This window comes from Aythya ferina (assembly GCF_964211825.1).
Source record: "Aythya ferina genome assembly, chromosome: 18".
NCBI classification, from domain to species: Eukaryota; Metazoa; Chordata; class Aves; order Anseriformes; family Anatidae; genus Aythya; species Aythya ferina.
In genome coordinates, this window is record NC_140317.1 from 5577106 (window position 1) to 5602339 (window position 25234).

General features: G+C 56.9%; 2 protein-coding genes across 8 annotated transcripts in view; both read right to left on the reverse strand.

Moving 5' to 3' along the window:
• Nucleotides 1-3026, reverse strand: part of TNRC6C (trinucleotide repeat containing adaptor 6C) — a 283773-nt gene extending 280747 nt beyond the window's left edge. The window contains exon 1 of the mRNA XM_084492530.1: nt 2790-3026. The gene's annotated coding sequence lies outside the window, so the exon portion shown is untranslated. The remainder of the gene's footprint in view (nt 1-2789) is intronic.
• A 6962-nt stretch (nt 3027-9988) lies between these two features.
• The window catches only part of SEPTIN9 (septin 9), a 139164-nt gene continuing 123918 nt past the window's right edge, over nt 9989-25234 (reverse strand). For all 7 annotated transcript variants that reach the window (XM_084492535.1, XM_084492534.1, XM_084492537.1 and 4 more), the window contains 9 exons: nt 24695-24886; nt 23397-23525; nt 22926-23007; nt 21922-22059; nt 16700-16817; nt 14757-14852; nt 13961-14057; nt 12681-12732; nt 9989-12012 (listed from right to left, as the gene is read on the reverse strand). In XM_084492535.1, coding sequence (XP_084348661.1) covers nt 11877-12012; nt 12681-12732; nt 13961-14057; nt 14757-14852; nt 16700-16817; nt 21922-22059; nt 22926-23007; nt 23397-23525; nt 24695-24886 — 1040 coding nt within the window. In that variant the 3' untranslated portion in view covers nt 9989-11876. The remainder of the gene's footprint in view (nt 12013-12680; nt 12733-13960; nt 14058-14756; nt 14853-16699; nt 16818-21921; nt 22060-22925; nt 23008-23396; nt 23526-24694; nt 24887-25234) is intronic.

Here is a 25234-nt window from a genome sequence, read left to right on the forward strand (position 1 = left end):
AGGAATTAAGCGGTGATGAATGCGGCGTTAATTAATTAAGAGAAGACGCGCACGAAGGGGGGGCGGGAGGCGGGGGTCCTGGTGCCGCAGGCATCACCCGAGGAGGGGCTGCCACACGTTTGTTCCTCGCCAGAAGGCACCGTGGCGCCCGGCCGTCTGCCGGGACGCAGGGAGCGGGAGCAGCGCCCGCGGCTCCACGCCGCCATCTTCTCTCGCCACGCAGGCCGAACACCACATGGAGTCCGCACAGCCCAAAATGGCCGCTCGGGAGGGGTTAGTGGTGGAGCTCGGAGTGGGTGATGCCAGGGGACCGGAGCGATCTGCTTTGTGTGTGGAGGTTGTTGGCAGATAATTAGTTAAAAATGTGAAGCTTCTGAAGGAAAGGCAGCAAAGGGCGCTGCTGAGGTTTGGTTTGAATTCTGAACCCCCGTTCACCACACAGCACCCGGAGGAAAAGGACCTGGTCATTGTTACAGACAGCTGGGTCTCGGAAAAGGGGAAGAAGTGGTTAAAACCCACAAATGACAGTGGTGGTCGGTGCTATTTGTCACACGCAGCCTCCACACGAGGCTATCAGGTCACACACAGGCTACAGCACCCCCACACAGCTCAGACATGAGCTCTGGATCCATGCTCAGCAGACCCAGTTGGCCAGACCCTGACCTGGGACATGATCTCGGTGAGGATCCCAATTTGCCAGGCCTTGCTCGGGTGGCAGCAGAGCCCACGTGTGATGGGGAGCACTCAGCCACGGCTCTCCCCACCGTAGGCCAGTCCCAAATCCCCTGTGCCAGAGAGGCTCGGGGCATCACCAGGGCACCCTGCCAGGTATCTGGGAGCTGCCTGCTTTCTTCCTCTTCCCATTTTACACACCTGGGGCTGTGACCCAAAGGTATGGCCATGCCTAAAGCCACTCCACGGATTCATCACTGGTTTTGGCACACTGCCTCCAAGTGTCTCTGGCCCCAGCTATGCCGTGCTGGTGTTCAGCTTCACCACCCTCTGGGCTTTGCTCAGAGCTTCTGCTCCAGACAGACTCCACCTGAGGGAGCTTAGTCCTGAGCCCAGCAGGGTCTCAGGGGTGACTTATGGGTTTATAGGATCCCCATTCAATACTGGGCTGCACATGTAGTACCTCAAGCTATTTCTCCAACCCAGAGTCTCCATTGCAGACTCCAGTCCTACATCACCTTCACAGGCCAGCTTTTTGGGATCCTCCAGAGACATAACTTCCCTGTGCATTTCCTAATATGCCAGCAAAAGCCTTTCAACTCCCACCACCCTTCCCTATGCCATGGTTTTAAAGCCACTCTTTCCTGTTATAGAAATAACCCCACCAGGGCACTGCTGCACCAGCAACCTGGTTGCTACTCCTCCTCCTGACTCTCACCCAGAGCACGTTATTTATATAACATCTTTTAACACTGACATTTTCAGCACACTTTTTCTTTAACCACTTGCATTTAAAGTAAAAATTCCAACTTATGAGTGACTGCCCTCATTACAGTTCCAGTCCTCCAGCTAATTAATGCCTGTTAGCTTTGGCTTATACACCAGGATGCCTAATTCCAAAATACACAAGACTGCCAAGTTACTTTGCAAACAAATGCTTGCCTTGAAGAAAGAACCCAGCATTACTCACCTTGCTTCTGTGACCTTACAATAACCCTTACTTGCAAGGTGTCTTAGTCTGCAGAGAAGGAAAGCTACAGCTTGTCCTCCTCAAAAGGAGATTGTTAGCAAATCAAAGATAAAACGAGGAGGAAAGCAAAGAGAAAGACAGATCTCCAGAAGAAAGAGAAACAGCCAGAAGTCCCAGGACTGCTTATTTAGCAAGGTCACAAAGGGGACTAAGGGTGCTCAAAAGAAACAGCAGGATACGAAGGTGGGAGCCATCCTTCCACCAGCCCTCCTGACAGCACCAGCACATCTGAAGGCAACAGGTTTAAAACTGATTAAAAAAGGAAAAGCCTTATGCAAACTTAATGCATAATTAACCTGACACACGCACTCACAGAAGATATTATTGAGGTCATGAGAGCATTAGAGCCACAAAAACAACTCCATAGTTATATGAAGAATGAGAACATCCACTGTTAAATTATTTGAATACTCATCTAATGAAAAGGATAAAACCTGCCGCATCCTAACCATGACAAGGCTCCTCTCCAGGAGGATTATAGATCTCTTACATCCTCTGCCACAGCATCTGATGGTCAGAAAGGAGAACGTGGCCTGGATGAGCCCCTCTCTAACCCCTGCAGTTTCCTCTGCCCCTTCCTTCAACACCACCCTCAAGGCCTCAGAATGCAAGCACCCTTCAGACCCACCCAGCCCTCCAGGCTGGCATTTGGGATCCCTGGCATTTGGGATCCAAGGCCCCAGAGATCTTCCTGATGCCAATTAAAAAGAAAAGTCTCCTGTTAGCCAACATCTGCAAGTGAAACACCCGCAGGCCTTGCCCTCCTCTCAGCTCCTGGCTGGCTTACAACCAGAGCAGCTGTTTCACATTCCCCAGTTTTAAAACCTCATGCTAAATCAGGGTCTCTCTTGCCAGAAATCCAGCAAGAGACAGACTTTGTGAAACATTTCTGAGACAAGAGCTGCCTCTCCCTAGATCTCTCTCAGGGGGATCATGACCCAAATGCCTGAGGCTCCCTTGGGAGAAAGCCAAGGACAGTCTCTGGTGGTCCCCAAAACCCAGTTCTGCTTTCACTGTACCCTGACACCTCAGGGCCCACCCTCCCAACCACCCCAACACCTCACCTCAGGGGCTGTGATGGACTCACCAAGGCTGAGCCTTCATGTCCTGCCTGCCCCCAGGCCACAGCTCTGGTATTTCCCCTGCACACAGGCCTGAGGCACTGCCAGCAGCCCTGAGGGGCCCGGCAGGGCAGTGCCAGGCTCTGCCTTGCTGCTCCAAGCACTCTGAAAACAAATAGTGTTTCCAAATACTTAATTTTACAGCTAATTTTATGGTATTTTGCTATTATAAGCTTGGGATACTGGTTACTTGCAGAAACAAATACCTTTGGGGGGCCTAGGCTCCACCCTCCCAAGGAGGGAGGCAGCCTCCCTGACTCTCCTCAAAGTCCCCAGAGGCAGGAATGTTTCAGCTATTGGTGTGCCTGAACCCCAGCTCCCGCAGTAAGGCAAGCATGTAGGCAGTACTTACTATATATTATATAATATTATATATTACAGCCTTTTATATTTAAAGTAGGGAGGCAGCTGTCATTCATGTAGCATGGAAGAGCCCAGAGACAAACACAACATCCGACATTGGTCCATGTTACTGAAAGGGAAAACTGCTGGTGGTAGCCCCGTGCCTCTGAGATGCAGTTCCCCCATCTATTAGAAAACAAATTCAACCCTTCCTTAGCTCACAGAAGCATTTTAATTCACACAGAACCCCCGGCAAAGCCATTAGTGCTGGAGAGGATGAGGCCACTCTGCCCCTTGTCCAGCCCCCTCGCAGTGAGTTACCGCCACCAGCTCCTCAAGGTGAGAGGCAAAAGAAGGTAGCTTGGATTGGCATTATACTGCTTTTGAAGTGGCTTCTCACACGCATGCAGGACAGGGCAAACAATGCCATCACCAGGTCAGATCTAATTCCCTAGGGGAATGTGGAGCTTGCCCATCTTCTGTAGGCAATTCCCCAGAATCTGTTAATTCCTCACCCCAGTCAGAATTAAAAACTCACCTTATTCAAGCTGGAGCCATGACTAAATGCCAGTGACTGCCTGTATCGACAGCAGATCATTTGTGCTAAGTAATCCTGTAACACCAGCCCTACACCAAACTTCCTTCCAGTGCCAGCTCAGCACAGAAAATTCACAGCACATGGCTGCTAATCTTCCACAGGCATTTTACTACAGACTTTTGGCAAACTCCCCTGCTCAGTGCATCTTCCCTGGCTGTACCCCTTATCCAGCCACACAGCCAAGCATCCAGCAGGGAATGGGAAGGAGAACACGGCCAGGCTCTCTGTGCATCCAAGCACCACTAACACAGCCTCCCATCAAATGGGGATCTGCCAACACGATGCTCCTTGCCCCTTCATCAGAGGGACTTGAACTCACCAACATCAAGGTCCCTTTCCTGACTTGCTCGCAAGAGCCAGGAGGAAGCCGCAGATATACTGTGAGCACTTAGGAGGAAAAACATTACAGCATCTAAAGGCACTTTAAATGATTTAGATACAAACTTGCCTGTAATAAGACATCTATTTTGGTTAATCTCTTAGTTGCAAATCTTGAAACTCTTGAACCTGCCTCAGGCTACTGTCAGCAGCACTTCATTTAACACTGCTTATTGGGAATAACTGCTATTTCCCACTGTAACCTCCAAACCTCTTAAAGTCTTATTGCTTTGCCCAAATATACTTGCCTTGAGGATACAGCGGGTTTTTCTCACTAAGAACTGTTAAGATGATTTGAACACGCTGAATCAGAAGAGACCGTTTCCCAGGCAAAGCAGCCAAGGCTCAGAACACCTTTCCTACGACATTTAGGGAGCAATGCTTCTTTGAGTGCTTGCTGAGGTTACGAAGCTGAGTGTCTGCGGTTTGATCACTCATCACAAGCAGAGGATCACAGGAGACAGGCACGTGTTTGATGACAGCTCCCTGCCCTCTCCATCCCACCCAAAGCACATTGTGGAGGCACAGGGGTGCTCAGTGCCACCAGCTGGTGGCAGCTCAGCCACATTCCTGCAGAGGATGCGGTGCTGCTCCCCTCCACCAGCCCTGCTGCTCACCTGGCCCAGCTTGGATCTGCTCAGCAGGCTTAGTTTAAGCACAACCATTCACACTGCAGGCAGCTGGACCCCAGAATAACTAGTAGGGACTATATGGGTAGACCACCACAGCTCCAACCCCAAGTAACTGATGGGAGACACAGGAACCCTGCAGCAGGGGTGGTGGCCATGCTGAAGACACAGGGAGCATTAAGTGACCGATTTATCCCCAGCAGCAGTGTGCCACAGGCAAGAGTGACAGCAAACAGAGGTACAAGAGCCCTCCAAGCACATCATTTCAATACAGTACCTACATCTGTAATACAGGATTTTCCAGACCCATGCCCAGGGCATCCAGGCACCTCTGCAGATTTGCAGGCCCCCAGACACAGCGCTGCAGCCACAACTTCCTCCTCGCCCAGCAGGAAAGGCCTGGCCACTGCTGTTTTGGCCCACTCGGTGGAGGATGTGGGGACCACGGCCCCCCAGAAAAGGAAGGGCTCACACCATGCACATGGCCAATATGGGACCAGCTTCTGGTCCCAGCAACACACTCAGAAGTACAGGCTCACAGCTTGCGTGACCCGAAGCACTTTATGACATCTCAGCACCGCTCATCCCACCAAAGGTCACGGCGCAGATACTCCACAGCTGACATTCGTGCTCCAGCACCCTAGCTTCGCTGATGATAGGGAAAAACAAACTAACAAACTGTTTTAATCAGCTCTCTCCTGCAGCGAGGAGCACAAAGCGTGTGCTGCACCCTGCTAAAAATAGAAGAGAAGCCGCACTGGGGCAGGTTGGTGGCAGGACCAGAGCCCCCAGAGCAGTGGGACGTGGGGCAGCTCCTGCTGCTGCGCTGCAGAGGTGCTCAGAAAAGGCACAGAGCATCCATCACCCGTCCCACATGTGATGGGGAAAGGAGCAGAGGAGATGTGCTTAAATAAAAGCGCTCATCCAGCTCCTCCTGTGCTCCGACTGCAGCTCCCTTGCTGGGAACGCTCCCCAGCACCCCTCACCCATGGGTGGGTGCCCCTGGGCAGCCCTGCTCAGTGTCCTTAAGGCGTCGGAGCAGGGAGGAACACCATCAACGATGCCAGTTCCACCTCCTTCCCAGTGCTCCGCACCTTCATCCATCAGATGGCTTTCTCCTCTGCTAGCTGAGCTCCCTTCCCTTTTGGAGAGCCTCAGGAGTCATTTGCAGACATCTCAGCTTTCTCAGTGATTCTTTTCCTTATTAAATATTGCTAATGGAAGGTTTTTAGACTCTCTGCTGTACATCCACTTTCTGTTCTAGTGTAAATCTTCATCAATCTTCCCTCTTCCTTCTGTTCGAGTCTTTAAAAAAAATAAATTACTGGAATAAAAAGAAAAGCACAAAATAATTGAAAGGAGCAGCTAAAAACAGAAGGGTAGGGAAGCTGAAGAAAGTTAACGTGATTGAAAGGCTCAATAAAATCAGAGGAAAGACGGAAAAATCCTGTTTTCTAACAAAACGGATGATGAAAAGGGCCTTTTTTCAGCTAAGTATTTTTACCAAGAAAAATGTCACCGGGCTGTTACTGCCATGCAGGCCCGGTGCAGTGCCCCACTCGGTTTCTGCTTTGTGCAGACACATTGGCACCGCTGAGCACGGCGCACGTGAAGACCCTGCAGTGAGGCTTCTCAGGGGGACATTGCCTGTCCCTTCAGCTTTATCTGAAAGCTTTTCTGCTGCTGTTTTCCAAATGTAACCAGTAAAATCTTGGCAAATTGCTTGTGGGAAAAATGTTCCAGCTGAAGGCAGCCTGAAGGCTGGTGGCTTCAGAGAGCGCTGCGCAGAGACGGGGAGGTGGGTGCGCAGCCGGGGCTCTTACAGCCTGTTCTCGGCATCATTATGAGCACATACATGATTAATGAAAATGTTTATCCCTGTGACCTGCCGTAGTGAGCTAATATTTAATCCAAAGCCCATGTGAAACCCCAACCTGGCTCCTCATCTACCTCCTCGTCTCGCTGGAGCTCTCCGCGCTGCGAGCTGCCCTGAGGTTGGGCTCTCCGGGGCTGACCTGGGAGCCACCTGGGCTTTGTCTGGCTTCCCGCATAAGTCCCACACCTTTTGATCCTGTAACCGCTGCCACTCGGGACCTACAAGGTTCCTCAGATAATCCCGGAGAGCTGGTGCTTTGTAACTCCTCTCACTTTGATATTCAAGGCGAAGCCGGACAGCCCACACATGAAAAGGCAGGCTTCCCTTTCTTCCCAGCCTTAATTTCATCTGCAAATTAAACATATTGAGACAGTTATTTATAGAGGAGTGCCCTGATCCTCCCAAGAGGGCCGTGGAGCCTCCGGTGTGTAATTTGGCTTTAGGAACATGGTTTTAATCTGGGCTTTCTGCTGCAGTGGAGAGAAGGGCAGGGAGGGGCCAAGGGCTGAGCTGGTGCCTGGCGGGGCCAGAGCACATGAGGGGATGAAGGCTCCTTGAGCATCTCCATCCTTGCCCTCAGCAAGGCTATTTCAGGATGTAGTTCATCCAGGCTACAGGTTTTACATCTAAAATAAGGTCCGCCAACTTTGTTAGCGAGGGTTTCCAGCTGTGATGGACAAAATGAAGCCACAAGATTCCTGCTTGCTGTCGGTGCTGCAGGCATGTATCCTGCTCCTGTGCAGGGGGGAGCTGCTGGGGGCTATGGGGGTGGTGCAGGGGAGCAAAACCCACAGGAAAAAAATGGCTCCAGTGGTTATCCGAAGGGGGAATTTGGTACACTACCATGTGCTGCGGGGTATGGCTTTAAGCTTCAGTAAAGTTTTGGAGTCTCTGGGAAGCTCGTAATGTGCCTCTGATGGAAGCACCACTTCTGAAATCACAGTTTTTAGCTTAGCTGGGGAGTGTTAATGAGAAAATACTGCAGGCTGCAGGTGGAAGTCTCCCAAATCCCATAAGTTAGAAATAAATTATTCTGTTTTCCTAAATGAAGCAGCGCAGCGCTGCTCCTCCACTGGGCTGCCGGTGAGAATTAGCAATTTGTGCAGGACCAGCCAGAGCTCGGCCAGGTAAACACAGAGCAAAGAGCTACAGACTGGGATTTGCTGGCAGCAAGGAGGAAACCCTTCTGCTCTGGCTTTGAGAAGGAGCAGCAGCGGTGGGGTGGTGCGAGGGGGCAGCGGGAACGGACGGACAGACCAATCCTTCCCACTGCAGCCAGAGCAGAGATGATCAAAAACTGCTCCCAACTGCAGAGCAGCAGCCTCACGGTAATTAAAGCTGGAGCGAGGCAGCTCTGCCTATGCCTGCTGCAGGCCAGCTTGCACATCAAACAGCGGAGCTTCCCATGAGGACAGGTCCCACGTCGCTGCGGTGGGGTTTTGATGAGCACCACGATCGGCGTGGAAGTTACCGGCCAGGAGAGCCCCTTGGCAGCAGCTCAGGCTGTGCGGGCGATGTGCAGCCGTGGGCAAAGGTGCCCGGCCTCTCGGGTACCAAAGGCTCATCCGAAAAGACCTTGAGCACTGCTGGACTCCTTCCCAGAGAGGGTTTGTCCATCCCTGGGCAGGTCTCCAATGAGGTTACTAATGAGGGAGATGGGTGAGTACAACGCCGGGTATTGAGTGCTGCGGGTGGGCGATAAATCCGGGTGCCGATGCCTGGGATCAGTCAGGAGCAGGTGAGAGAGAGGCAGGGCAGCACTGTGGTAAATCCATGTGCTTCTGGAGGTGATTACCCTCTGAGTAATTAGTTTTTAAATCAGGCAGGCATTTTGGGGAGTACTGGCTACGAGCTGCTTTAATTATTTATGCTCCCTTTCACTCTGCAGGCAGCCTCTGCATGAGATACTCGCGGGGCTGGCTGGACAAGGAGCCCCCTGGCCGTGTCCCTGTCCCCCTGGTGCCACCCGGCCGTGCTCAGGTTCCCCCAGCTCTGCAAAGCAAATGGGAGCAAGCGCCCATCACTGCGGAAAGCCCTGCTCTGCTCGGTAATTAAAGCCTCACTCATCTTCACTTCCCTCGTTTGCTGAAGCGAGGCCACTCCACGAGGTGTTAGTGCAAGGCCCTCTGCCAGCCACGGCATCGTCAGGCGAACGTCCCCCCGGGACAGCCGGGGCCGTGCACGCAGCCCCTTACTGACTGCTCGGCCCCAAACCTCCCCAGCCGCCCCTCCTGGGACACCCTGGGGGAGAGGGGGTGATTTCACAGCAGTGAACCCTTCCCTGAGCTGGGGTTTTGCTGTGGCACCCCACAGCCCCCTGCTCCTGCACCCCATCGGGGCGTCCTGGCTCTCCCCTGCTCCAGAGCCTCCGAGCACCTGGGAGCCACCCCCACAAACCCCCCTCCGACCCCAAGAGCTCTTCCCTTGGGCTACACAAAGCTGCTGAGCAGGGACCTTTGCCCGCCTGTCCCTCGCCATGGTGAGAAACCATTTCTTGGTCCCCAAAAGCGCCCATCCTGGTGCAGCCTCTGCCTCATCATGGTGATTTTTCCCCACTAAGAGTTTTTGCTCAGGGTCTTGCTCTGGTTATAGCACCAAGAACGCCCCATCCCCATCCCCATCCCGGAGGAGCAGGGGCTGCGAGGAGCCTGAGCCAAAGCCACCGCAAGCTGCAGGGCTTCACGTGGCAATACTTTAACACGGGCAGCACTTGGGTGAAGCTTAGCACTAGGGCTAGAGGAGCCCATCAATGTTGAACCTCCCTGGATGCCATACATGACGGTCCCATCTCCTCTGCTCCGAATCCCAGCTGCCAGCAGAAAGAACAGGTCCATAAAGCCGGTCCTGCACCCTACAGCCCCCCAGGGAGCCCAACCCAGCCCAAAGCTGATGGAGATGAGCAATAAATGAAACCTTCCCCCCAAATTGGGCACAGTCCTTTCAGCCTCTGCCCTCACCCCCAGCCCCGAAGGATCCATGCAGGAGCGACCCCATCCCGGCTGGGGACGTCCCCAAAAACCAGACGTTTCCAAACAAGCCTCCTTCTATTTGCATTCGAAACATTTATTTTGGGAAATACATATTAAACACTATTATTTATACAAAAATGGACTAAATTTGTCATAATGCTTATAACCCCCAAAAGGCCATTTTAATAGATCTGGATGAAGTTTTTTTTTTTTATTGTATTATTTTCTTTTTTTCTTCAAAAAAAAAATCAGGTTACAAAGGAGAAAGCGGCGTGTCTTGCTTGGCCCAGCTTGAGATATCGACTAGAGGAAAAAAAAAAAAGTTGAAGATGACATTTGCAGAAGTGCCTCACACAAGAGATTTTTCTCCCCCTTAAAAGTCTTTTTAACACTTGAAATATATATACTTTTTTTTTTTTTTTCAGTTAATACATTTTGTTTTGTTTTTGCTAAAATATAGCAAGTCAGCAAGTACATAACTGTTCCTCCCCAGCAGCCCAGCAGCCCTCCCAGTGCTGCTGCGGAGGGGAAAACACGAGGAGGGGGAGAGCGCAGCCTCCGTGCCATGCGCACCCTGCGCCACCGCTACCACTTCCCCGGGGCAGCACGGGGCTGGGCACAGCCCGGGGACAGCCCCAAGCACCCCCCTGGCTGCCCACGGGGGTGAGGTGTGGGGAAAATCTGCAAATTGCCCCCCCAGCACAAGGTTTGGGCAGCCTGAGCAGGGCGAGCGCATCCCCTCTCCTCTCCTTCTGGCCACCTGCGATGAAGCCGCTGGGTGGGCTCTGCGGGTGTCCCCCGGTGCTGGGGACACGCTGCCCTCTTAGCACATGCCGAAAAAAGGGTGATTTGGGTAAAGTTTCGTCCCTTGGAGAGGGGAGCGGAGACTGATGGGGCTGACAGCAGAGCGGCAGGCGGGGCAGAAAGGTTGCAGAGCTCTGCGCGGAGCACCTGCTCGCATGCCACGCGGTGTTGTTGAACACCCTTGCAGGGTCTTTTTTACTGCAGACCCACGGAAACACGAGGCACACGGGGGGGCAGAGCTGAAGGGAGAGTGCCCCAGGGCTGGGGGGGTCCCAGGAGCCCTCCCCAGGGCCGGGGCCGTGCACGCGGGCATGCGGGGCTCAGTCCGATATGGGCACGGTCTCCTTGCACGAGGGCTAGGCAGATGGAGGAGCGTGTTACGCACATACACATCACACAGGGGATGCAAAAAAATAAAAAATAAAATAAAAAAAATACCTAACGGACTCCTCTGTCGTATGGAAAAGCCTGATAATGACAAGGGTCAGACAGGACAAACTCCCCACCGCCGCTTTGCAGAGATGTTCCGCTCTCAGCCCCCTTCGGACAAAGAAACTTGGAGCCTTCGATGGCATACAACACCCCACCGAATTACAAATAAATATACAAGGCTTCCCAGGAGCTCAGCCACACCTGTGGTCCGAGCGAGAGGGGAAAAGGAGTCTCTGCAAAGCGCCGCAGCTCGAGGAAGCATTTTCCAGGCTGCGAAGACGGCCAGCGCGAGCCCCCCGCCCCCCGGTTCCACCGTTGCAAGGTACCAGTCCCAAAAGGCACTTCTCCCAGAGCGGGCAGCTCTGCCGGGCTGCGGGAAACCCCTAAAGGCTCCCAGGTTATTGCGTGTAGGCAGGGGGGGGTCGGGGTTGGGGCTGGCTGCTTCTGGAGGACTGCAGAGGGCTCGCGAGGAGGAGGAGGAGGAGGAGGAGGCAGGAGACAAGGATGTCACCGTCTTGCTCTCTTCATACCACCGTACCTTGCTTCTGGAGGCTACATTCACACGGAGAAACCCTTGCCTTCAATGGACGGAGAAGAAAAAACGGCAAAGCCACAGGGCAGAGGTCCTCAGCCTTTGGCAAATGCCCCCTGGGGACAGCCACGGAGGGGGCAGGAGACCCCCGCCCGCTGCCCTACCCCTAAACCCCGCGGCTCTGGGGCAGCGGGAGGAGGCTGCCCCATTAGGCTGGAGGACGGCAAGAGCCCGACCCCAACGGGGGGACGGTCCCCAGCCCGGCCACCCCCTCCTGCCTGAACGGGGCCGAGACGGAAAGCCGCGCCACGAGGCGGGGGGACGAGCGGTCACCCCACTGCACGACAGCTGGTTATTTGGTCAGTTAACATGGGCGGGGGGCTGGGGGCAAGGAGGGACAGTGGCAGAGGATTTATATAAAAATAAAGGGGGGGGGGAGAGGGGAGAAATAGCGAGCGTGAGCGAGCGAGGTCCTGGCTACAGAGCGAGACGGTTACATTTCGTTAGCCACCAGCTCCTTGTCGGTCACGCCGTTGGAGAGCGAGCTCTGGCCCTCGTTCAGCCTCTTCACCCTGTAGGCTTCGAAGTGGATGTTGCTGGTGATGTCCTTTATGTTCTGCATGTGTGTCCTGCACCAACACAGACAGGGGGTGGTTGCAGGGGGCCGGGGGCTCACCCAGCGCCAGCCCCAGCCGCCACCTCGCACCCCTCACCCTCTGCTTTCCAGCCCCCTCCCAGCCCAAATGTCCCCAGCCCAAACGTCCCCAGCCCCTTCTCTGGTTCCTGACACATCCTCAGGGTGTGGGGTGGAAGCAAAGGCAACGATGGGAAACTGAGACCCGAAGCCTTTGCACGTACTGACAGCCCGTGCTGTGGTACGTGGGGAGCCCTCGCTGCACGACACCCTCCTGGGAAGATCCCGGTCCTACAAATCCCTGGGGTGAAGCTTTGAAGCCCTGCACAGCTCTGCCAGCAGCAGCTCCACGTGCGGGGCAGCCAAATTGAGACCAACGTCCCCTCCAGCCAGCCAAGGGGCTCAGCACCCCGCTCCCCAGCAGGGACACGCAGACCTCACAACAGCACGATGCAAGAGGGTGACGCTTTGGGACTGGGAATGGTGCACCGGGGAGGACCTGGGGCTGGTGAGGGGTCAGCAGGGCAAAAACACCCCTTGGATGCTCCAGGCTGGTGGGATGGAGGGGAGTGAAGCAGCGGCTGTGTCCCAGGGGGGCTCTCCCCTTTCCCTGGATGCCACCCGCTGAGCGCAGGCTGCGGGGAGCAGCACGGCCCTACTGACCTGATGAGGAGGTCCCGCAGGTAGGCGAACTCACAGTGTGTCGTGTTCTCCACTGCGAGGGGGACAAAAGGGAGAGAAAAACCCATCAGCACGCAGCCAGGGCAGAGAGGGAGAGCACGACCGGCTTCACCGGGGCGCAGGGAGCTGAGACAGGGACCCAGCCCCAGGGCCACCTGTGCAGGATGCTCAGGAGTCCTCCTTGCTGCCGTGAGGCCAGCGATTTCCCCACCCACCCGCCCAGCTCAGCACGACCCCGTGCTAACGGGGCTTAGAGCAAGGAGCAAGAGGCTGGGGGGAAAGCAAGGGGTGCTGCTCTGCCGCAAGTAACGACAGCCAGCACTTTGCCAGGTGTTTCAATTTAGAATCTCAACTCCCCTTTTTGATTTTTTTTCCACCCAAAATGATTTCTGCAATCTGTTCATAAGAGAATAAGTAACATTGTTCTGCAAAGGCTGCCCACGGGCACGCTGGCTCCTTGTGTGGCACCTGCCTTTGGCACGGGGAGACCGACACGGAAGGCGATTCGTGTCTCTTAGCCCTCCCTGAGCCCCACAAACTCAGAACTTCCCAGGACACAGCACAAGAGGGCAGCAGAGATTTAAAATACACTGATTTTCCTGGCAGCTTTGTTAAGCAATCCTTCAACGCGGGATTCCTATAAAAGAGAATCATAAATGAGAGAAAGCTGTCAAATGAAGGGGAGGAAGGCAGGGGGTGGCACCAGTCAGCCGGCTGCCCACAGCCAGGGACCAGGTAACGTGCTGATGGGCTGCAGCCATAAGCCTTTGCCTAACCTTTAAGCTCTGACTTAAAATGGTGGAAGGAGGAGAAAAAAATATTAAAAAAGAAGGAAGACATCGATGGGATGAAGACAGAAGGATGAGATCCCACCAGGGCACCACTAAATGCATGGAGGAGGGTGCGGAGACCTCTGGATGGTGGGGAAGGCTCTAAGCTGGGCTCGAGAAAGAGACCTCAGCACTGAGCTTGTTTGCTCTCAAACCCAGGTGGCAGGCAGGTGAGAAGCAGGAGCCTGGCCAGAGGGGGAGACAAGACACCGAGAAGTGTCCCCTCACACCCTCAGCTGCCCCCTGAGCTGAAGGACCTCAGCACAGAAGTGGCTGAGTTATTTCCAGTCCCAGAGACGGGGGAGGTGGCTCTCCCGGAGGAGCAGGGAAGCTCTGGGTCCATCTCGATTTCCACTGCTGCTTTTGGAGCTCATCACCTTCTGCCAGGGCAGGGAGTCGGGCTCGGGAGGTGGGGAAACAAGGGCAAGCTACCTTCAATGGTGCCCCACTTGGTCTTCCTTCCAAGGATTCTTCTTCCATTAACCTGGTACTCCTGGTCACTGCCCACCACTGCAAACGGGATCATTTCCTGAGGAAAGAGAAAAACAAGGTCATGTTTTCCTCCCGAGAAACCAGTCAGGAAACCGAGCTGGTGAGCAAAGCCCTGGGCCAGGCTGTTTTCAGAAGAGACCTTCACGGGACGGGCCAGCCTGCCCCTGATGCCGGGGACCTGGGCAGCACCCAGCCAGAGGAAGGCAGCAACCCGGGGCTTGGTCACCCCCTGACCCCAGGTGCTGTCTTGGTACTTTGGAGTCCCTAATTTTTATTTTTCTTCCTTGATTTTGCCCGATCCAATTTTCCAAGTTAGAGACTCGTTCGCTATTTCCTGCAGCAGGGAATTCACCTCCACAGAAGGAGCAGGCTGCGGGCAGATCCCCTGCAGCCGCCAGGAAGGGGGCTCCCCGTGCTGCAGGGGGCATCCCCTGCACCTGGGGGGGGGGGGGCACGAAGCCACCAGACCTCCCTGCCTGCTGCTTCCTGAGGGCACGTTCAGACACAGAGCTGGGGGAAGGAGCAGCAACAGGGAGGCAGCCTTCCCCAGCTGCCTTTTTTGTACTCTTTCTGTCCCTGCTCTGAGCTCTGCCATGACCCCGGGCAGGCTGCTGCGGGGCTCAGCACCTTCAGAAAGAAACCACAGACCCTGGGAAGAGGATCCCACAGCATCCCAGGCGCTCGGAGCCGCAGACCCCCCACCCGAGCACATTTAATGGTGACGCCAGGCACTAACCCTGAATTTCTCGTTCACTAGCCGATCTTCAGAGTCTTCATCAAACTCCTTCTGCGGGTACACGTCGATCCCGTTGGCGAGAAGATCGGCCGTGATCTGTGAGGGGAGGAGCAGGGGACACGTGAAGATTCGGGCAGAGGAGCTCGCCCCCACCACGGCGCTGCCCCAGCCCCTGCAGCAGGATTCAGGAGCAAGCCCGCAGGGCACAGCAGTGCCCAGGCACTGTCGTCTTCCCTCTGTCCCCCAAATATCACCCACCTGGGGGACAGGGACCTATGTTTAGGTGCCACACACCTCCAAGAGCCTGCCCTGTAAGGTCTGCAGGAACCTGGTGCCAAGCCAGGCTGAGAGAGAGCTGCAGTTGGATGAGCTGGGCTTTGTGTTGGCATTTAAGAGTACAAAGACACAGGGTGCACCCAGCGATGGGAACACAGCTGCCAGGCATGCGGTGCTGGCCCTCACGTTGTTTTTTGGCACTTGCTGCCCTGCCTGGAAAGGTTTCACAGCACTGCTTGCTCTGAGCAGCCAGGGACACCACTGCCTGGAGCGGTCTCCAGGACACTGCCTCTGTGCAGGGCAAAGGGGCACCAAAATCCGAGTCCTGGGAGGTTAGGGTTAGGGTTAGGGTTGGGGTTAGGGTGAGGCTTAGCTCAGGTCAGCACCAGGAGCACAGAGGTTCAGCCTTGAGCAAAGCTGCAAACCCAAAACCACACCTGTGCGCCTGCTCCTGTCGCTTGCTATGGCCACCTACTCCCCCCACATCAGCCTGCACTGCAGGCTGGCAAAGGAATCAGACCAGAAAAACCCCAAACCAGTCCCCACACACATACCTGCTGGGGATGACCACTATTTTATGGGAACAACCCAGCAGAGCCAGCTCCATGGGGCATTGGACCCCATTTGACCAACTCAGTGCCATGCAGGCACCAACCTGACGCGGTGCCCGCAGCCCCAGGCAGCTCCTCACCTCCTGCACTCCCCATCCTAAATCCCCGTCCCTAAAGCTGTCCTTTTGGCAAGGCCACGCTGCCCCTTTCCCTTCGCTCCACTCCCTGCCCGGAGGGGAGATGTGCTGCACCCCGGCAAGCACTGAGAAGCGGAGGCTGCTCAGGCTGACCCTGTCCCGTTCTGGGTCTGCGTGTCGGTACCAGGCTGCAGCACCCAATTCCTGCCCATCTCCTCCCTGCCCTACAGCACCCGGTGCCTGAACCATCTGCATTGCAGTTTGGGGAATGCTGGCTGAGCGACTGCTTTCGGCAAAACCTGGCCGGTTCCTGCTCAAAAATGCCATTCTGGCTCAGAGCAACGAGCCACGCGGTGGCCAGGGGCTCGCTGCTTTGTGCAGTGAGTGCCGGGGCCGGCACGGCCGCAGCCACGCCGCGGCTTTCAGCGCTGTGTGAGCAGCCCCCAGCTCCCAGCAGCACGGGGCCCGCAGGGAGGGAAGCGAGCACACACCAAGCACACACCTTCGGTGGGCTCAGCCGCCGCTCCTCGGCTCCCCACCAACGCGATCAAGGGAATTTCGTGGCTCGCTTCCCCATAAATCTTGCCCGGCTGAGCTCAGCAACCCCCCCAGTTTTTTGCCTGGTTACCGTGTGGCACAGGGAAGGTTCTCCAGGCTGTGTGTGCAGCGCCATCCGCCTCCCGAAATAACCCAACCCAGCCCCAAAACAACAACAACAACAACAACGACAAAGGAGGCAGGAGGAACAGGCCCCGAGACCACGAGCTCCAAACGTACTCCGCGCTGACAGCGATCCAAGAGAAACACAAGGAAGCGTTTGGAGCGAGGGCCTTCCCTCCTGCCACATGGGATCGCTCAGGGCTGCAGCCCGAGGAATGCGCCGGGCTCCCAGCCAGGCGCTCGGCTTCCCAAAGCTGCCTGGGGAGAGGGGCAGGGGGAGCTGCGGAGCCCCCCCAAGCACCCCCGGCCCCTTCCTTACCCTCTGCTTGAAGTAATCCCTCTCCTCCAGCGTTAACGTGTCGGCTTTGGCGATCACCGGGACGATGTTGACCACCTTGCTCAGGCGCTTCATGAACTCGATGTCCAGCGGTCGGAGGCTGCAAAACACGGCAGGAGAAAAAAAAGGGCTCAGCCTCTTTGCTTTCCGAGAGGAAAAGGAGAGACATTTTCTCAGAAGCTCGGCGGCATGTGGCAGCAAGGTGCCCAAAGCCAAGTGTGTCCTCGGCAAAGCCGGGATGCGAGCACGGTGCCGCAGCCTGCCCGCGGCACACATCAAGCTGGGGAGAGACCACGGTGCAAAACCTCCAGCTGTGCCCACGAGGACACGCTGGCAAGGGCCAGGGCCAGGCCGGCACGATGGGGACGTGGCCACAGGTCCCTGCTCTGATTCACCCTTGCTCTGTCACACGCGAGCCAAGATTTCATCCCTCACCCACTGGCTCGGATGAAAAAAAGACTCTGCCCATTCTCACGCGGCACAGAAGAGATGCTGCTTGTTCCAGAGGGCAAAAACATTGGGAAACTTCTACAACCAAAGTCTCAGCAGAGCAAAGCTGCAGCGATTGCACAGCCGAGCCATCAGCCCCTGGGGAAATCCCACGCTGCTGTGCGCTCCTACTGATAGCGCGGCCGCGACCCCCGGTGCCACGCTGCGCCTGGCCCTGACCCTTCCCTCTGCCCCTCCGTCCTCTCTGCTCCCTGGAGGTATTTTTATCGCCGGGGGATCCCAAGCTGGCCAGATAAAAGCCTGCCTGGGGATGCCTCTGTCCGCTGCAGGTCCCCATCGGTGGCTCTGGAGGTGACGGGGACACGGTGGCCACGTGCGAGCTGAGCAAACGCTGCTCAGCACCTGGGGAGAAACCCAAATAAACGGGGCTGTGACTTAGGGTGCTCGGGTGCTCCCTGTGTGGGGGAGCACAGAGCAGAGCCCAGTGCCCAGGGAAGCCAAAAACGTGCTTAGAAGCAGGGAGAAGAGGGCCAAGAGAGCACCTGCTGCCAGCATGCTCAAGCCAAACCCCACCGGGGTGGTCCCCTCAGGCCCTACAAAGGGCTCAAAGGCTCCCACAGACCCCACACAGCTCCCACGAACCCAGTGAGAGCCTTGGGAGCCCAAAGAGAAGGGGCTGATGCTGCTCCTCGGCAGTCCCCAGGTGGCATCTCCACCCCACAAGGCCACCCCTGCCTGGCCCCGCAGGGACACCCGGCCCGGAGAGACCCGGCACAGCGCTCCTGCTGATCCTAAAACCACAGCTCGAGGCTATTCCAGTGCAGACATCAGAGCCCGTCCCCGGCCAAACCCCATCTCCTCCTTGGGGCTGGGCACACCCCGCACCACGAGGACCTGCCCCGAGCCCCCCGTGCTGTTTGCACGCACGGCCCCAGGTGCTGGGCAGGCAGCGTGAGGACAACCAAGTTCCTACCACGAGCTCAGGAGCCACAGCTCACCCTGGGCCCCGGGAAAGAAAAGGAGTTTGGCTATTTAAAAAAATGAAAAAATAAAAAAGACTGAAAAAAGTACAAGGAAACCCCCACGGACACATCTAAGCAGAGTGCTGCTGGCAAGCATTGTTTGGAGCTCTGCAGAATGTATTTCCCAGACCTCCAAGGAAGCCATGCACTCATGTTCCTTTCCCAGCAGATTTCTTTCCCCTCCTTTCTCTTTACCATTTTTCAAACAGTTTTTCCCCTTTAAAAGCCTCTTCCCCACCGAGACTGTGCTGCTGCCTCCTCCTCCAGCTCTCCTTTCGGGATGCCCACGTAGCTGAGTTTCAGGCCGGGCGGCACCGAGCCCACCCGCCCCGCCACCAAGCCCCCCGCCACCTGCTGAGGACGTGAGGGTGGCGAAGCAGCACCATGAAGCTGCTCCCAGGACACACGAGGACTGGGTGGGACAGGAGGGGATGAGCACAGGAGCCCCATGAGCCAGCAGCACCAGGGGGCAGCTCCCTACACGTAATTCCTCTGAAATTCCTGCTGCTTGGCACCACCCGGGAGAGCAGGGACAATTCTGGTGCTCCGCCACCACCCACTGTCCTGCCACCAGGATGCCCCCAGCACCGCCGTCATCCCCTGGGAATCCAAACCAGGTTCAAAGCATCGACACCAGAGCTCCAAGAGCATCAGCAATGAAATCACTAAATATACCAACGAGCAAAACAGCAAGAGAAAGTGAGTTATTTCTTTTCAGGTCCGTGAGATCTGCTCTTTTCACAAGCACATTATGAAACAGATGCTCGGGAAGAAGCAGCACGTGTTTTCTTCCCCTTCTCCAGGTGCTCCTTAACTGTGCAAGCTTGCAACTAGACACACGCACGCTTTGGACTGTGCTGGGAGGGGCTGGAGGAACAAAAAGGGAGCGAGCGAGCTGGAGCAGGGGCTGCAGGAGGGGCTCCAGCCCACCCCAGCGGGTGCTGCTTGCTCCCGGGTCCCCTCTCGCTATGGGGCTGGGGAGAGCAGCGCACCCGGGCATGCGTCCCGGTGGCTGGGCACACACCGTGCCTGCACAGCCCGCAGCCACGTGCACAGCACAGGTCCCCTTGAACTGCCATTAGAGGAATAAAAATTCCCCACAAACTGCAGTTATTTCCTTCGGGTTGTGCCAAGGAGCTCAGCAAGACGCTGAGCCGTGCTTCCAGCCGACACCAGCGAGCACCCAGCGGCCACCCAGCCCCGCCAGCACCCTCGGGGCACCCAACCGAGGCTGTGAGAGGAGGAAAGCGGCCGTGAGGTGTCCGTACGTCAGCCAGCACCTCCGGCACACGCAGCAAAGGGGGCTGCCGAGCCCAGGGCAGTATTTCAGAGTCACGTTTTGCAGCCTGGCGGTGCTTCACAGGGGTCAGAGCTGAGAAATTTATTGGGTGGCAAAGAGCTCGGCTTGCGCAGCTACAGCCAAAAGCCCCTGCCAGCAGGTTACTTAGCCTTTGCAAACATGGTTTTACGGGAGTGTTACAAGAAGGACAGGGTGTGTGCAAGCTAGATGGGTTGCAAATCCTACCCTGACCTCCCTGCGAGGGGAGAGACAGCGGCAGCAGAGAGGAAATCTCTCCCTGGATTAACCCTTGAGCAGCACGGCGGGGAGGCACCAGCCTGCACTGAATGCTGCAGCACCCCTGTGGAGCTGCAAAAACGAGCTCAGAGCCCTGCCCCTGCTGCAGGATGGGACCCACGGCTCATGGGCAGTGCAGGGGGAACACGTCAGGGTGATGAGCACCGTAAGGGGGCTTCACAAGGGGCAGAAGGGGAGCCACTGCCTCAAGTTTTCAGAGAAGCACCACTTCCCACGGATTTCTCGCACCCTGTGGGGTTTGCCCCCCTTTCTGCAACCAGCTTCACTCTCACTCTGTTCCCATCCCCTTCCAGGAGGGGATGCGTGAGCCAGCTGCGGGTGGGGACCCCTGGGCAGGGAAGGTCCCCGAGCAGTGGCCACAGCGAGCGCTGGCCCCAGGCGGGCCACCAGGACCCGCCCGGCCGAGGCTGCAGCAGGGGGAGCAGCGTCTGTGCACGGCTCAGCAACAACGTCCTCCAACCGCCAGGCTAGCTCGGATATTGGAAACACATGTTGAGTGCAGAGAAAGAAAAAAAGCAGCTGAACTTCCCCGCAATTACTGCTAGCCGGCGGGTGAGAGAAACCAGAACGCGCCGCTGGAGAGGCTCCGGCAGGGGACGGGCTCTGCACCGCTGCTCCCCGACCCGCAAACTGCGCCCCGTGGGGGGCTGCACATCCCGGGGGAGCTGAGGGAAGCAGTGCCTGTGCTCCTTCACCACAGCACACCCAAATCTGCCACCTCTGCCTGCTGCAGCACAGCGCTCCGTGCCCGCAGTGCATGTGCTGGCAAGGGTTAAACGCCTGAAGCCAGGAGAAAAAGGCAGAGCGTGGCTCCTGCTGCAACACCCCGACCTGCAGGACCTGGTCTGCAGATGGTTTGCAGATCGGTCCCGAGATGAGCAGGACCGGCGAGCCAGACTGGCCCAAAACATCGTCCCCTCTTAAAGGGTTTTTGCTTTACCGGGTTCTCTCACGTGTCGGCACGGCCCCCGCTCCTGCTCAGCTGCCCCAAACAGAGGGGGGCGTAAAGGAAAAGTCCTGACCGGCCCGGTGGTGAGGCTCCTGCTCCCTCCTCGGGGGCTTTCCAGCCTCATCCGCACACGCAAGCCGTGCCTGTTACACAAGCAGAACATAACTGGCCCATGCAGTCATTCTATTCCAGCGAAGAATGCATTTTTGGTCTACCCACTGACAGAAGCAAAACAAAATCTTTTCTATTGGAATAAATCTCTACATGGGGAAGAGGAAAGGGCTGGCATTAATACAGCTCTGGCAGTCCGAATCTAACTTTTGAAAACAGAAAAAAAAAAATTCCCCGGGCAGACAAAGCCAGAAGTGGAAGGAATTGACACAAATCAAAAGGAAACTTCAGTCTCAGTTCGTGTCGCGGTGCTTTACGTTGCAGCTTTCAAAACACTAAAGTTCCCAAGATTTCCACTAGAGGCTGTGTCTTTAAAAAAAAAAAAAAAAAAAAAAAAAAAAAAAAAAAAAGAGGGGGTGGGGTAACGAAAAGCACCAGGTTTAGCCCTTTGATGCTGTCACTTGAGAAATGCCAGAGCCAGGAAGGCGCTGCGCAGAATAAACGGCATCCCACTCGCAGACTAATCAAACAACCTACAAAATGCCCTAAAAGGGTTAGGGTGTTTGCTCCCTCCGTACGGCAGCACTTCGCCCCTTACACAGGCAGGGGAGCTGGGGAAAAAAAATAAATAAAATTCTCCTGTTTGCAGAGGCAGCCCCAACAAATCTGAGAGCTCGCTGACTGACTGATGCCCATCGGCTGGGCAGGCAAGGTGGCCAGGGCAAAGCGATCAACTGAAGCCCTGAGAGGCAGTGAGGGCGCTTGGGGAGAAGAGGAAACACCACATTTTTCTTGGCTAAAGCAGCTCTGTGGTGTCGTAAGGAGTGCAGATGCTACAGCCTTAGGAAAAACAGCTTCATGCGGGCTGCCTGAGGGGCTGCAGCAGCCTTGCACAGGAGCTCTACCTCACCTGCCCCTACTGCCTGCAGCCAGATGCTCGTGAAGGGCCCCGAGCTCCTCAAAGTCCCCTCAGAGATCCCGAGGGACCCAAAGGACGTCCCCGAGCAGCTGAGCTGCGAGACTGGAGGCAGAAAGGGAAAGGCCGAGGGGCTGAGGGTGGGCGGTGGGTACGTACGAGTGGCCGGTGGCGGGGATGAAGTATATACAGCAGTGCACCCGCGTGTCAGGGATCCGCTTCTTGCGGTTGATGTTGATCTCCTCCTGCAGGTACTTCTCGTACTGGTCGTTGATGAACTTCATGATGGGCTGCCAGCTGCAGAGAGCCACAGACACAAGGTTGGGTTCAGGAGAGGGACCGGGACCACCCTCAGCCTCCCCCCCCGGCCTCTGAGCAGGGCATGCCTCGTAGCCCAGGAGCAGGAGCATCCACCCCAGCTCGGTATGGGTAGGAGCTCCTGAAGTTGTCCGGTCCTTTCCAACACCAAAAGGGCCCAGGAAGCCCTACCAGGCACGGCCATGTCCCCGTCCTCCCAATCCCATCCCTGCACTCCACTGCGGGGCCTCCTGGTTTGTGCTTTGGGGCAGTGCTGCAGCAGAGCAGGTCCTCGGGGGTGTTTTTGGACAGCCCCCAGGGCCCAGAGCAGGACAAGGCGGCTTCCAGGGCATCCTGGAAATGCCAAATACATGGGGAGCGAATATGGGACAGGAGAGGGGAGCTGAATGCAGCTGGGGTCCAAAAACCCCCCGTTCCTCCCTGCCCCGGAGATGTGTGCACACACACGGGGGCTCGCGTTCGGCACACCCTGCAGCCACCCAGCACAGCCCTGCCCAGCACAGAGAGCCACTGTCCCGGGGCCATGTGGCAGGGCCCAGCCTCGGGGCCACATGAGCGAGGCCCAGGGACGAGCCCTGCTGGCACACAGCTGCTCCCGGCCCCGAACAAAGGGCATCTCACGGCACGGACAGCACGATGTTTGTGGGTCCACAGCAGGGCCAGGGAACGCGGCACCGCGCTGCCACCCGCACCAGCCCTGCTGCTCTGCAGGGACAGCACAGGGACAGCACAGGGACAGCACAGGGACACAGCCCGGCCCCCAGGACCAGCTCTGGGGCAGGGTGTCCCAGGGATCAGACGCTTTCCCCCCCCCTCCTACAGGCACGGCTGCCCAGGCAGCTCACCAGTTCTCGTTGTTGATGTGGTCCCCAAAGCCCGGGGTGTCGATGACGGTCAGCTTCATGCGAACCCCCTTCTCTTCAATCTCTGCAATGAGAAGGAAGCAGCTGTGTGAGGCAGCTCCCGAAAACACTTGGAGGTCCAGACCGGCCCCCCCCCCAGGGAAGAAAAGCGCCTTTACAGCTTCTCACAGGCACAAATCAGCCCTCCAAGGAGCTCAGCACCACCTCTGCCCTGAAACTCAGCCCCCCACCACCAACGCCCCTTGTTCCCTTCCATCATCATTAGGTCAGTGCTGGATGGTAAAAAGAAGAGAGGCGTCTTCCCAGCCCTGTGAGCACCTCTGGATGGCCACAGCCCCCTCGTACAGATGGGAGCAGAGGTTTGGGGGGCCCCCAGCCCCCCCAGGCCTGCCGGGCCACGAGGCAGAGCAGGACCGAAAGCCAAAGTGCCAGCCGGGCTCTGCGGGGTCTCACCGTGAGTGATGGATTTGATTTCAATGGTCTTGGGGATCCGCTCCTCAGCAGTTGGCTGCACAGATTTCCGGCTGATTTTGGACTTGAAGAGGGTGTTGATTAACGTGGATTTCCCCAGGCCGCTCTGACCTGGAAAGCAGCAGGACAAGGCACAGTCAGCACCGTCCCTTTCATGAACAAGCTCGCCTTGTTCATGCTGCCACCCAATTCCCCAGGCTGCAAACAGCCCGCCCGGAGCCTGCCAGGGGAAGAACGAGGTTTTGCAGGCTCTTGGGATCGTTTCTCCCAACAAGGAGCCTCAGCTCAGCAGGGAGGGAGCACGGGGAAGCCTGGAGCTATCTCCCAGGACATTCCTGGAGCAGCAGACGGGTGGGTGGGTGCCTCTTCTGGCAGGGGAGCGGGGGCTCAGCCCTTGGGATCTCGTGTGCAGGCTCTCGGGATCAGTGCTGTGATCCCTCTGCCCCGGGAGTGCTGCTCAACTGGCTGCAAAGAGCATTTTTTACATTAAAAATGTCACGGGAGCCTGCACAAACTGGTCCTGCAGTGAATGGGTTCACAGTGACCTCCCAGCCCACATCCCAGGACGCCCTCCTCTCCCAGACCCATTTCTGTAGGAAAAAAAAAATCAAAAAGAGGAAATGCTTGGCATCAAAAGAGCCCGCTGGGAAGCTACAGGGCAGCTGCAGGCTTCAGAGAATTAATAAACTCCTTGGGTCAGGCCCTCCTGCATCCCCAGGATGCTCCCCAGGGCTCCTGGAGGAGTTTCCCAGCACATGAGCATCCCTACCCAAGGCTGCAGCCCCACACAGCTCCTCACAGGAGGAAATGATGGGAAGGCCCCCATTACACCATGGCCACAGCCTTCCCCCTCTCCCAGGAGCCCCCAAACTCTTTTATCAAGTTTCACACCCCCAGAAGAGCCACCAGCACCCAGCTGTGAGCCGAACAAGCCCAGCCACCCAAACCTCTGCTGGATCTGCACCGCCAAACACCCGCAGCGTTTCCTCCCTGGCTTACCAAGCCCGTCCTTCCCCTGCCCCGCTGCCCCCCCAGCCCTCTCTCCTTGGGGATGTGCCTACAGGGGATGCACTGCAGGAAGGTGCACGGGACCACAGCCAGCTCCAGGCCGCGTCCCAGCCCTCTGCAAGCAGGATTTGCTGGCTCCTGCAGCAGAGCCACCGCCACGGAGCTGAACTGCTGCACCCGGGGAGGGCACGGAGAGGACAAACCCTGTCCCAGCAGCAAACAAACAGCTCGCCGAGCACGCGGCCGGCAGCTGGCCCGGGGGGAGCGCTCACCCACGACCATGATGTTGAACTCGAAGCCCTGCTTCATGGCTTTCCGTCTCATCTGCTCCAGGATGGCATCTATCCCCACGTAGCCGAAGTCTGCCGCCGGCTTCTCCGGCCGCGCCGGCGCCGCCTGCTTGGGGCCGGCATCCCGCGGGGCGTCCGTCATGCCGGGTGCGTGGCTGGGAACGGCCTCGGGACCTGGGGAGGCAGAGAGAGAACGGTCAGGGGTGGAAAAGGGCCGAGCACACCGCGGTGCTCCTCCGGGAGGAGCTGCCTGCCCTGTGCCAAGAAGGAACGAGGCGCACGCAGCATCTCCGCACCAAGCAGGGATTTGGGGCATCTGGAGGCTGGGAGCAGGCACCCAGCATCATCCTTCGCCTGTAATTACCTCGAATCTGGGATTTCACTTCTTAACACGTGCACCTTGATCCCTGCCCCCATTACCGAGACTACTGGAGCACAGCAAAAGGACGCGGTCCTGCAGCCGGGTGTGCAGGGGGAGCACCCCGGGGTGTCCCGCTCCCGGCACCAGGGAAGCCCTCAGCA